General features: G+C 31.5%; 1 protein-coding gene across 1 annotated transcript in view; it reads left to right on the top strand.

Annotated features, from left to right (window-relative positions):
* Positions 1-3,528: 3,528 nt before the first annotated feature.
* The window catches only part of LOC120122719 (protein SCO1 homolog 2, mitochondrial-like), a 31,031-nt gene continuing 20,733 nt past the window's right edge, over positions 3,529-13,826 (top strand). The window contains exon 1 of the mRNA XM_039141833.1: positions 3,529-3,638. Coding sequence (XP_038997764.1) covers positions 3,529-3,638 — 110 coding nt within the window. The remainder of the gene's footprint in view (positions 3,639-13,826) is intronic.

Here is a 13,826-nt window from a genome sequence, read left to right as displayed (position 1 = left end):
CATACTATCTTCTGTTCCTTTTCTAACATGTCTACTCGATCTTTTTTAGTATCGGCATCTAGCTTCCACTGGAACTTTTCAACCTTTAACTCTTTCAATCTTTGCCTCATATCCTCTATTTCAGCTTCAAACTCCTTCTTTGCTATCTCCAGCTCAGAGGGAACTGGTTTAAGATGTTTCTCAATAGTCCATGTGTCTTCATGATCTAGTATGGGAATGGTATCATTTTTCCTTAACTTCCACTACTCCATATAGTCTGGAGTAAGCATGTCTTTGGTAGCTACAACATCAGTACGAAATATTTTCTTTTATGACTCAGCTACATCTTTGAATTTCTTCTTGTAATTGTCCTCATAATATGTGAACTCAGATCTAGATATTTCATGTGCGAGTGGGAAAAACTGACATGCCCCATACTGCTGGAGCACTAAGAGCGGAGTGTATCCAATTCCTCTCCACATGCCAAGTAACACTACTACTCATGAATCTTCACATCGGTAAAGAATGTCACTATGAGTTATCCAAGGGGCTCTCCATACGATGTCTTTGTCATGTAGGTGCGTAAATACCTTTACCTACTTTTCCCTTGAGATACATTCTCGTCATATTTGTGTAAAGAAATCCTCCTAAGGAGAATATGTCGTACTGAACCGCCGGTAGGAAATCCCATCAGTTTTCCAGAAATGACTATAAATCCAAACCTAAAGTAGCTATGTGTATCCAATAAAATGCCCTCCACCAATCCTTCTACAGTGGTTTAATGAGCGGAAAGTCTCTGCTAGGATTGCTGGAGCAGGGTTTACTCTTTTAGGTAATTGTTTGAATAGTTCCTCCACAGCTGCCCCAATGTATCCCATATTTTTTAGGAAAATAACCAATCCATAGATACCCAATGCGAAAATATCAATCATCTTCCATTCATCAGGATGATTTTTGATTAATTGTTGGATGTGAATCCAAGCAATTCCTTCTCCCTTCCCTTTGTGTTGGATTTGATCCATTACCCATTTTTCATCAACCCCTATGACATTTGCCAATCCATTTTTGAATGACTGGCTTTTAATGTATTTGATTAGACTCGATCCATTCTGATTCCCTCACAATATAGCAGGGTAGTGTATTCTTCAATTATGGGTACCATGTGTTCTTGGTTGACAGTGAAGCAGATGTACCCAATATTCCAAAATTACACTAGGGCTCAAATTAGAGGTTTATCTATCTTGATATGGAGAATATGTGTGATATCGTTATATCGCTGGTAAAACCTCTGTTTCCTATCATTTTTCCAATTATCCCAAATGTTCTGCAACTCATGAATATCATTATATTTGAGGCTGATGGAAGCGTAGCCAGCCAAGTCTGACACATGGCTATCTTGTAGACTATCTCCCTTTTCCTTTTGAGTCTTTTCTGACCACAACCGTTATCTCTTGCATTATAACACATTTGTTAATTAATACAAACTATTTGTGTTTAACGAACACTTTACGAATCAACATCTCTTTAAATGATGCAAATGATAAAAAGGAAATAAAATAAAAAATAAAGGGAAACAAGTTAGTAAGATAGAAACAATAATTAAAATAATAATGAAAATAGAAATTTCTACCCCTCATGACGTTTACCCCACATGCTTTTTGTACCTACCCGGACATGATTTATATCCCGCATGTTGTTTTTTTGAACAAATCCTAACCGCATATATTTATAATTTGCATGCTTTGAACATTAAAAATAAAGCAAGAAATAAATCAAGTATCTTAAGTTTTGAATGAAGTTTTGGGGTGGGTTCTAATTCATTGAAACATCATAGTTTGGTTCTAATAAAATGTACTCAAGTTTTCCTTGTCGGTGCCCCCTTGGGCTTGTCAGACCCCCAGTCCTAAGCTCATCACAGGCTCTTATAGACCGAGTTAAACTGGAGATGATATATTCCTTTATGTTTGTATGGATAATATATTTACACAAAAACATAATGTATATGAATCTCGAATGTTACTTGCTAAGACTAAACGGAGAATAAATTCTCATCAGGCATCGCTTTTGCCCCCACTTAAAAGAAATAGTTTGGAGCTCGGCTATAGAACTTGAGAATAATGATGTCTTTTAAAACAGGTTCAAATCATTAGAAAATCATTAGTCCAACTATTTATTTGAAAAGAACAATTGAAGTGAAATAACAAGGATCAAATTATAAATTTATAATATAAACTTACATCATTCGCGTATGAAGACAAACGGGAATAATTTTTGGCCTAACTCTCTTACCGTCCGTAATGAAGTCGCCAAGCTATCGTATCCGTCCTTCGTGTGGTCCCAGAATCGAGTTTCGACTTAAATTTATATGATGGAACCACCACCGATCATTTCAAATTAAGATGATCAGACACCTTAACTAACCATTTGTCTGATCTACAACTTACCATAAATTAGTTAGATTCGGGAATTAATTACAGTTAAGGAAGGATTAGTACCCTTGCACTGCCCTTTCGGTACCAATTTGATTTCCCGATTGCCGTAATTATGAAAAATAAAATTTAAAAGTTCGATCTGAATTACTTACCTTTGAAAATTTTAAAATAGCCTAAAAATGTAAAATTAATGTTAAATAAAAATATACTGCAAAAGACTAAAAACAGGTCAGGGTACCAAATTAAAAAAAGAATAACAAAGAACTAAATTTTAAGAAATTAAAAATTCATGGGGTTAAATTAATATTAAATGAAAGCTACAAAACAAGATAAAAAAAATTAAAGTGTCAATTTGCAAAGTATGGAAAATATAAAAATTGAATTAATTCAAAATTCAAAGGCAAAATTACAATAGGTGACCAAAATGAATTACACATCAAAAGTCTAGGGACTACATAAATAATTTAAAATTTTGATAATTATAAAGAGGCCCCCTTTAAATAGCCCAAAAATCTCAAATTTCAATCATTTTCATTCATTTTCAACCTTCTCCTAAAACTAAACCGTTCAAACTATTTCAACTCAAGCCTTCTTCTCTCCTAACCGACCACCCACCAGCCCTAGACAAACGCCTCCGGCCACCACCACTAGTGGTCGGAGGACCTATACCTACCCTAAAATGCTCATTTCGCCACCTCAAAGCCAAAATTGAAACCCAAAACTCCTAAAAAGATCCCAAAAAGAGTATATATACGTTTTAAGTTTTGATTTTTTACCTTTTCCGACGAAGCCTTTTCATTTTTCCAGCGACCCTTTTCTTCTCGATGATATCTCTTCCCTTTCCCGATGATCTTCTATGAAACCTTTGATTTTTTGTGATTTTTCAATGGGTATCTGATTGTTTTGCTAATTTGTATGTTTGCTACTTGATTGCTTTGCTCTATGCTTTCTTTTCATCTTGATGCTTCATTTTGCAGGGTTTATATAGCCCCTGAATATGGTTGTATTTCCCTTAAATCGGGTGACATTACTGGCGTATGGCCTCCACGTATCGTTTAACGATGATCGTTGGGTCCCCTGATATGTTTTGGGTCGTTAGATCAATTGATGTGATCCAATGGTTGCTGTGCTTGCGGCGCACTTGGTTAAGTATGAAACTCTAATGTTTCCTTCCCAACTGGGCTTGCTTTCTGGTGAGGCTTGCTTACTCGGTTGGGCTTCCTCCGGGTTTGCTTGCTGGGTCATGCTTGCATTACTCGATTGGGCTTCATTTTTTTACCCGAATGGACCTTTGGACTCTTTGGACTTGGACCTGAAAAATAAAAATAGCATTAAAAAATAATAATATATAACATAATAATTATAATATATATAATATTATAATATATAGTATATATTATATAATAGAGTACATAAATATTGTATATTATATAATATAAATACTATAATATATATCATATATTACATAATATAATATAATATATAATATAATAAAATAATATATATATATATATATATATAATATACTATATAAATATTATAATATATATACCATAATATATATATAATATATTATATAAAATAATAATATATATAATATAGTATAATACTATAATATAAAAAAAGATCTCATATGAAAATGGGTGTCTACAACATGCTTAGATCGAGAATGTAAAATAAGATTTGCACTTATTGCTATTGCACTCGTGATATCACTCTAAACAATAAGTGTACCAGAGCACGAGATCCTCATATCTGTTAGCAACGCCTGAAGCCAAACAACATCAACTGTGACATCAGTTAATACGCGATATTCAACCTCAATAGTCGATCGAGAGACTGATCATTGCTGCTTAGAACCCCATGATATGAGATTACCTTCAAGAAAAATACAAAATTCGGATATCAAACGCCGATCGTCTAAATGACTCATCCAATCGGACATCAGCAAAGGCTTCCACATGCCTAGATATATAAATTCGTCCCTTAGGTGCTAGACATAGATAACCCTCATGTTGCACACTATACCCAAGGAATGTGCAAGCTTGTGATCGGAAAACAAACTTGTGAGATTCAAAAGGAAAAAGAAAAGGGAAACATCGATAGCCAAACACACGTAAATACTCATACTGAGGGTGTTTGCCAAACAATTTGCTAAATGGAGATGAACCATGAAGCACTTCTATAGGATATCTATTAATTAGGTACACAACTGTGATCACAACATAAGACCAATATTTTAATGATAATGAAGCTTGAGCAAGTAAATTAACGATCGTGTCAACGATACGTCGATGTTTATGTTTAACAATGTAATTTTTTTGGAACGCGTGAAGACACATGAGTTGGTGTCATATCCCTTCCTCTTGAATCACTTTAGTGAATGGTCGAAACTCATCACCCCAATCACTTTGGACCTCTTTGATCTCTCGACGAAACTACACATGAACCATAAGTTGAAACAATTGAAAAGCATATAAAGCTATCACCTTAGTGAATGAACGTTCATTGTTAAATGATTAAGAATCTTTGAACATATATTATCTTGTAATCATCCTAGATTTATGAAAAAAATAATCTAAAGGTTAAATATAATGTATTCTTGTCGATAGAGTTTTTTATATTTAATTCTAGTCATTTTAGTTTATCTTTGATCCTAATATACACGTATAATTTTTATAATAATAAAAATAATATGTATAAAAATATAATAAAGTGAATTTTGCCTAATTATACAGACTCTACTAGTTGAGTTAGTTTAATCTCTAAAGTGCTTTCCCTCCCTTCTTTGAATTCATTTGGTAAAGAAACTCGCGAGTTGGTGGTATTGAGCGTTTGTTTTTGACCTTTTTGGTTGACCTTTGTTTGCAATATTACAAATAAATAGCTCATGGATACGGGATTTCAGCCGAACTCATTGAGTTGCAATATTAATTCGTGGACTCACCGATCGAGACAATTGGTCAATTTTCCTTTTTCTTTATTTTTATATTTTTCAAATAATTTCAGTAATTAAAATGAATATTATTTTCGTTAAAGGTTTCATATTCAAACAGTTAAGTCTACAAAATGTATTACTAATGAGTAAAAAAATTATAGATAATTGCTATTTTGTGATCACTTTAAATTATTCAAAAACAATTTTCAACAAAAAGATAGTTAAGTTCAATTAGATCTCTTCATTTGTGAATAAGGTCGACAAAGCTCCCATCGCTATACAATTGTAAAGAAACTTCAAATGAAGTGCTTTTGAATAAGTCCATGCACCGCCAACTTCTTTTCTCACACATACTTTTATCAGTATTTCACTATCAACTAACACGTAAAATATGGTCAAAAATATGAATTATAATACAAACAAGAAAAATATGATAAACAATAAAACATGACCAGACCCTCAATTTGGAGAGTGCATGTCCTGCCAGACCTACAATTTGCACCACTGACTTTATTGAACAAGAATTTGACCAGATTATCAATTTTTTTAACTGACCACTGATATTTAATCTATTGATCAATTAATCTAGATCGAATATTACAGAGGCAATGATGACCCTTTCAATCTAATTTGTTTTATTTGTAAACGTCGTGATTTGAACTCCTAATCTTACTTAAAAAATATAATGTCTTATCTCAATAAATCAACCGTTTATTGATATATTATCATTTTTAATTGGCTAGATATATGAGAATATTATGAAGCTTTTTGTTTTATGGAGTAATATTTATTAAGGAGGGGAGACCAATAGTTGAAATGGTTGACTTAATTACCCTCACCTGTATTTAAAAATAATAGTACAAATTAATCGAACCAATAAATTTAAGTTTTATTATTATTATCACTATTTAAAAATAATAGGGGGTAACATGAAAGAAGCAATGTGAATGAGATTCAGAGCTATTTGTAGAGAAGTAGCTACTTTTCTGCTTTGTCTTATTAAAGATATATTTCCACATGCTGATAGATCTAATGTCCTTGGCCCCATCAAACCCCATGTATTTAAGCTCCTTTCCTTTAATATCTATTTTCTTTAAATGTTTTACCCTAAATTTTATAAACTAATAGGGTTCGCTAATAATTTTAAATATATTTATTAAAATTTAATCCATCAAGTGAATTCAGTGGTTGAAGAGAGTATTTTTTTTCTCTAACATTTTTGAGTTTAAGTAGTTATGTTTGTGGTTGTGTATGTATTATCAATAATTAAGAAAGATTCGGAACATACGTTACGTAATAAACACCCTAAACTATTAAAAAAATATTTATTAAAAGTTAGTTAATACATCATTTATCATAATACATTATTTATCATAATACATTTGTATTAGATGTAATAATTCATCACAATTTTAATGCATTGATTAAGTAAAATCATCGTTTTAAAGATTGAATGACCAAGCATTTTATTAGAAAACTTTGATATTAATAGGTCTTCACTTATTTGATTAATGTGTGCCTTTACATTGCTTTGAAATTAATAATCTTAATGAAGATAAAGAAATTACAGTTTGATGAACACAATGAAACAAGAAGGTTGGTAGAAACAAGAAGGTTGGTAGAAACAATTAAGAAGGAAAAGCACCAAACATGGAGGGAACGGAATCAATAGAATCGATGATCGACTTAAAACTAAGCTTTGGAATGGAATTTCCATTAAAGCAAATAATGACAACCCGGCAGATTTCACATTACATCTCATCTCGGAGTTAAAAACATGAAAACGTGGAGGGTCAGGCAAAAATTAAATCATGGAACAAAGTACAAGGCAACCGTCAGATCACCGTCAACCGACATTATATTTTCTTTTTGTTGTTTCTCTTTACAAGTGTTGAGATCTAAAAAAATAGTAAGAGGGTGTTTGGATCAAGGAATGTGAGATTCTCATAAAAATGAAATTCACATTCCCATGTTTGGTTGGTCGGGAATCTCATTCCGGGTAATGTTTTATTACCAATAGTAGATTATTTGGGGTATATTAACGAGTATGTCATTACCTCTCTTTTCTTAGGTATTGTTGGATTATCGGCGTTTTGGATTAAAATGCCCTTAATTTTTTTCTTTCAAAAATATCATTTTTCTATCACTGAATAATAAAAATTATACGAAGGTTAAATTATAAATTTATCCTTAAATTTTTTTAGATTTACAAAAAAAAATCTATAATTAAAATTTTATATGAAGTTTAGGGATTAAAATAAAATTTTACCCTTTCATTAAACCTTTTTATATTTTTAATTTTGTAAATATATATATATATATATATATATATATATATATAAATTTATGAATTTAAATTTTTTAAAGAAAATATATAAATATTTTTAAATTTGTTAAAAAACAAATATATAATAATGACAATTTGATTAAATATAAATTTCAATAATCTTTTATTCCTTTAACCAAATACGGTAATCTTACATTCCTGCTAAACCAACCAAACACAAAATACAACATTCTTAGCAATCTTATTCCCTGATAATTTTACATTATCACTGATAATCTTATATTCTGTGAACCAAACGCACTCTAAATATTTATGAGTGAGAGGGTTCGAATACCTAGAGATTCTACAACGAAAATAACAAGTTAGTACCAAGTGTATAAATGGTTTTTTAATTATTGATGATGCGTAAGTATTTAAATTTAATATATTTGAGAAGAATAAAAATATCTTTTAGCACTGAGAACCCTTGATAAGTATATAAATAGTTTTTAAATTTGATGATTTTAGACTATTTTTAGGAAAAACGTATAGATGTTCAGATTTATTTAAAAGTTTAATTTAAAAAAAATAAAGATTTAGAATTATTGATTATTTGAGATTAGGTATGATCTTATAATTATAAAAAAAATAAAAAAGAAATAAAAAATATTTTAAAAGATAATTTTTAGATATATAATTAACCAGAGATTAAAAAATAAAACGGGTTCAAGAGTCAATTATGTTTTGAAAAAATTAACATCCCACAATGCCTAATTTGGTACATAGTTGATTATAGGCTTAAATGCACTATTGCCTTCTAAACTATACATTTTTTACTGAGTTACCCTTAAATATTTTTCGGGACGTTTTGCTCCCTCAAGTATAAATCGTTACCTCATTTACCTCAAACCGTTGACTCCATTAAAAAATATGAGTGTAAATTATATATTTAGTCACTCTACTATTTATGTGGTTCTGTTTGAGTTACCCAATTTTATTTTCTTCAAAATCATAACTAAACTTAAGTTTTTGTTAAGTTTTGGTCGCCCAATTTGATTTAATTTACTTTTTAAATTTTTAATGTATAAGAATTCATTTATATTATATTTTTTTACTTGGAACATAAACTTAAAATAAGTAATATTATAAGATAAATAATAAAAAACATATTAAATTTTATGTAATTAAAATTCTATTAAATGAAATATTAATTAATTATTTAAAATATTATAAATTAGAATTGCACAACATGCGAATAACCACTTATCACCCGCAACTTTTGGAGAAATGATAAAAAAAATATTTTTTCGCACCAGAAAATTGGTTATTCGCACCACTCCCAGTAAAAAGAATGTTATGTCTAAGTAGACATACTCAACAGGGATCGAGGTAACATCCTCCTAGTCTCATGCACCTAAACTATTTTCTTATCGTTCTCGCATACATCATCAACAACACTATATAAAAATTAGGAGTATAAAATATAAAAATCAAATTTTTTTTAAAGTTATGAGATTTGATTTTGAAATAAAATTATATTAATTATATTTTAAAAAATTTATATTTACATATTTTTTGAGGGTTTTTATGAAACTAAATAAAATCAAACTCATCGTTTTTCTCTAATTTATTTCTTGACATTCCTTCCTTATATTCCCCAACTTTAATTGTAGCTTGTAATGTCTACACTGCCATCGATCGACGTTTTTAAACTTTATTTAAAAATTTTTCTTCTTTTGAAGTATTTTTATTTTTATTGGTTTAGTTGTTTTTTTTTTCTCAAATATTTTCTCTTTTATTTTAATTGTTTGAAAACCTAAATCTTGTTATGGGAAAGACTTGTAAAAGCCTCGATTCCAGCTTGTTTGGGGTGGATTTCTTTGGACTTTGGATGCAATTTTAATAGCCATTTTTTGCTTAAATTTTGGTTTGGTTTGAACTTTTTTTGTTGTTGTCAATTTATTATTTATTATTTGTGTTATATATAACGTAATATATTATTTATTATTCCTTGTATAATATTACTTATTATTGAAAAATAAATTTATTTTTCGAGTAAAAAATATAATATAAACCAATTCTTATACATTAAAAATTATAAAAATAAATTAAATCAAATTGGGTGACCAAAATGTAACAAAAATTTAAGTTTAGTGATGATTTTGAAGAAAAAAGTTGGGTAACTCAAACAGAACCGCATAAATAGTGGAGTGACTAAATATTTAATTAATCACATTTTTTTGACGGAGTTAACGGTTTGGGGAAAATGAGGTAACGATTTATACTTTATGGGGAAAACGTCCCCAAAATACTTTAAGGGGTAACTTGGTAAAAATGATATAGTTTAGGGGGCAATGGTGCATTTAAGCCTTGATTATATGTTATCTTGATTGTGGATTTTACAAGTTCAAGTTTTAATTTAAGATATGATCTTTTTATGAATGTAATTTTATTCAAAATGAGTAAATTCTATTTTTTTTTAAATCTCGATTAACTCCTTTTGAAAATAATATCGTTCACTTTCACTCGATTTTTTCTTAAAACGATCTCTCTCTATATGCAATTAACAAGGATCACACTCCAACAATTTAGGAGACTATCTCGTTAATTCTCTAGTAGGAAAAAATTATCTTAGATTTTAATAAAAATTAAGATATACAATACAATACTTTCATGAATGAATGAAATATATAAAAATACAAGAAGCAAATGGAAATAATAACACCCCTGACACATAGAATTAATTAATATTTATATACATATTAAAAATTTAATATAAAGAAAATATTAAAATTTATTTAAAATTAAGAAGATACCCTTTCGTCTAAATGATTTACGAAATCAATAGGAAGAATATTGTGATCTTGAAGATGACTTTTGACACACACAAAAATCAAGTTTCAATATATATTGTATGTGCCTAACATATGGCAAAACTTTATTTCTCGAACACTTCTAATTCTGCACAACTTCTAGATGGTGTTTGAATCCTAAGAGTTAATCTTGTCTAAGTAAGAATATTTGTGAAAAGGAGATATGTATTAAATGACGTGAAAATTTAATGCAATCTTTGTAAAAGCTAAGAACATGAATATCAAGGTCTCATTTCATATTATTGAAAGAAGTATAAAATTATTTAATCGAATACATAGTGATGTTTGTGATTTAAAGTTGATGTTTGTGATTTAAAGTTTGTTCAAACTAGATAAGAAACTAAATATTTTATTATTTTTATTAACATGTCACAAAATATTGTTATGTATATTTTCTTAAGAGTAAAAAGGAAAGTATAGACAAATTTATTCTCTGTAATCAGGAAGTTAAAAATCAATTTAATAAAAAAATTAAGATATAAGAAGTGGTTGTGGTAGTGAATATATTGAACCATTTGATATTATTCATTAAGTAGCACGACCATACTCTCCTTGATCAAATAAAATTTTCGAATGAAAAAAAATCAGACTCTAAAGGAAATGAACAGTTTGTTGGTAATGCTCAATCCCACATAGTATTGGAAACACTATTGGGAGTAGTATTTAAGGCTTGTCTTTCCCACTTCCTTGTTGAGTGATAGAGAACAAGGGGGACTCTTGCGCACCGCCGCCGCCGTCCATCCGTCTCGTCTCGTCTCAGGTCGGCTCGGCTCGGCTCGGCTCGTGGTCGTGGTCGTGGTCATGATATAATTTCGGGAGTTATAACAACTGAACAATGATGCAATGAACCTGAACTATTTTTTAGTCAGGTTCATCTAGACGTTTCAGCTGTTACAAAAGAAGAGATTTAATCCTGAAATTTTATGGACGATTTTAACCCTATTTCTAGCCTATAAATAGAGGGCTATATTCAGCTTCTCAACTCACTCTCAAACATTCACAATTCACTTACAAAAGTGTTTTCTACAATTCTCTCTGTGAGTTCTCTCTGAGTGCTTTCCAATCAGAAGAGCAATACCACCAGCAGTCCACTCCAGTTTCGGGTGTACGGAATTCGGAGCGACCATGTTAATCCCGGGGGACGATCCGCCTACTGCAGCGATTACACACATCGGGGCGAATTCGTTTCTGAGGCAGTGGTTTTTACCACGACACGGTTTACGAATTTGTTCCTTTTAATTACTGTTTATATTTCCAGTAAATGCTAACGGTGTAGTTTTGCAGTTCATATATCCAACAATTTAGAAACGAATTCCATATACTGCAATCATGACAACACCTTTGAGCAAACTAATCCCCGATCTTTCCAAGCTCGATGCAATTGATGGAAAGAATTATAGAAGGTGGTCCCAAAGAATCCTGATATTCTTCGAGCAGCTTGATCTTGACTGCGTGCTGCTCAAGCCACCACCTACCATGCCGCCAACCCCAGCTGCCGGTAATGATGCGGATGTGGTCCTCAATGATGATGCCTTAGCAACCGCCGCCGCCGCTCTTGCTACCTACGAGAAATACAAGAAAGACAACAAGACGGTGCGAGGATATCTGCTCAACCACATGTCAAATAAACTATTTGATATGCTCCTTAGAGAAAGGAGTGCCAAGGTAATATGAGACACTCTCGAAAAAAAAGTATGGTGCGGACGATGCGGGCCTCAAGAAGTACGTTGTTGGCGAATGGCTCAAATTCCAGATGACAGACGACAAACTAATAATGGATCAAGTCCATGACTATGAGAACTTAGTCGCTGACATCATCGCTGAAGGGATGCAAATGTGTGAGGTGCTGCAAGCCAATGTACTCATTGAGAAGCTGCCCAAGTCATGGTCTGACTACCGCAACTCTCTTAAGCATAAGAAGAGAGACATTTCACTTGAAGAACTTATGGGCCATATGAAGATTGAAGAAGCCAACCGTTTAAAAGACATGCTTACTAATTCTATGAGTAATTTATCTTTTAAAGCTAACTTGGTTGAGTCTAAATTTAAGAAGATCATGAAACGTGGGAATCAAGACAAGAAGACGAAACCACAGAAGGCTACCAACTTCAAGAAGTCAGGAAAGGCCAAACTGGAAGGAAAGACGTTCAAGTGTTATGTATACGGTTTACCTGGCCACAAATCTTACCAATGCCAACACCGATCAGACCGCCAGAATAACAACAAGCCACAGAGACACGTTGTAGAAGAAGATGATGAGATCATTGATGCGGTGGTCTCAGAAGTTAATCTGGTGGAGAACAGTTCAGAATGGGTAGTTGACACTGGCGCTTCGAAGCATTTCTGTGCAAGGAAGGAGTTTTTCACCGAGTTCGAGGATGGGAACACTGGTGAATGTGTGTACATGGGGAACTCTAGCAGTTCTGAAGTGCTAGGCAAAGGCAAGGTTTTACTCAAGCTGACTTCTGGTAAAACTCTGGCTTTAAATAATGTTCTGTATGTACCTGCCTTGCGTAGAAATTTGATAAGTGGTGGGCTTTTGAATAAGGCAGGCATTAAGTTAGTTTTTGAGGCAGATAAACTTGTACTTTCCTGAAATGGTGATTATGTGGGGAAAAGGGTTTCTAAGCAATGGTTTATTTGTCATAGAAACTCAATTTAATAAAAATAAAGCTACCACTTCTATTTATATTGTTGAATCCATTGATTTATGGCATGCTAGATTAGGACATGTGAATATTCATGCTTTAAAGAAATTAATGAATATAAATGTTCTGCCTAAACTAGACACAACTAGCTTTAACAAATGTGAGATTTGTGTAGAAGCTAAGCATACTAGACCTCACTTTAAGACTGTTTCTAATAGAAAGACTGAACTGTTAGAACTCATTCATACTGATCTAGCAGATTTTAGAAACACTGAAAGTAAAGGAGGAAAACATTACTACATAACTTTTGTAGATGATTATTCAAGATATACAAAAGTTTATCTTCTAAGAACTAAAGATGAAGCTGAAAACTTCTTTCTTATTTAATAAGGCATAAGTAGAAAATCAGTTAGATAGGAGAATCAAACGGGTTAGATCTGATAGAGGTGGTGAATATGGATCTAATTTCTTAAAAGATATTTGTGAAAAGAATGGCATAATTCATGAAACTTCAGCCCCTTATTTTCCTCAACAGAATGGTATAGCCGAAAGGAAAAATAGAACTTTAAAAGAGATGATGAATTCTTTACTAATAAGTTTAGGGTTATCTGATAACATGTGGGGGAATCCATTCTATCGGAAACTCATATCTTGAACCGAGTTCCTCATAAGAAATTAGATTCTACCCCA

Source organism: Hibiscus syriacus, unplaced genomic scaffold (genome assembly GCF_006381635.1).
Source record: "Hibiscus syriacus cultivar Baekdansim isolate YM2019G1 unplaced genomic scaffold, ASM638163v2 tig00110387_pilon, whole genome shotgun sequence".
Classification (NCBI taxonomy): Eukaryota; Viridiplantae; Streptophyta; class Magnoliopsida; order Malvales; family Malvaceae; genus Hibiscus; species Hibiscus syriacus.
Note: the sequence above shows the minus strand (reverse complement) of the source record. Positions and strands in the feature narration are given on the sequence as shown.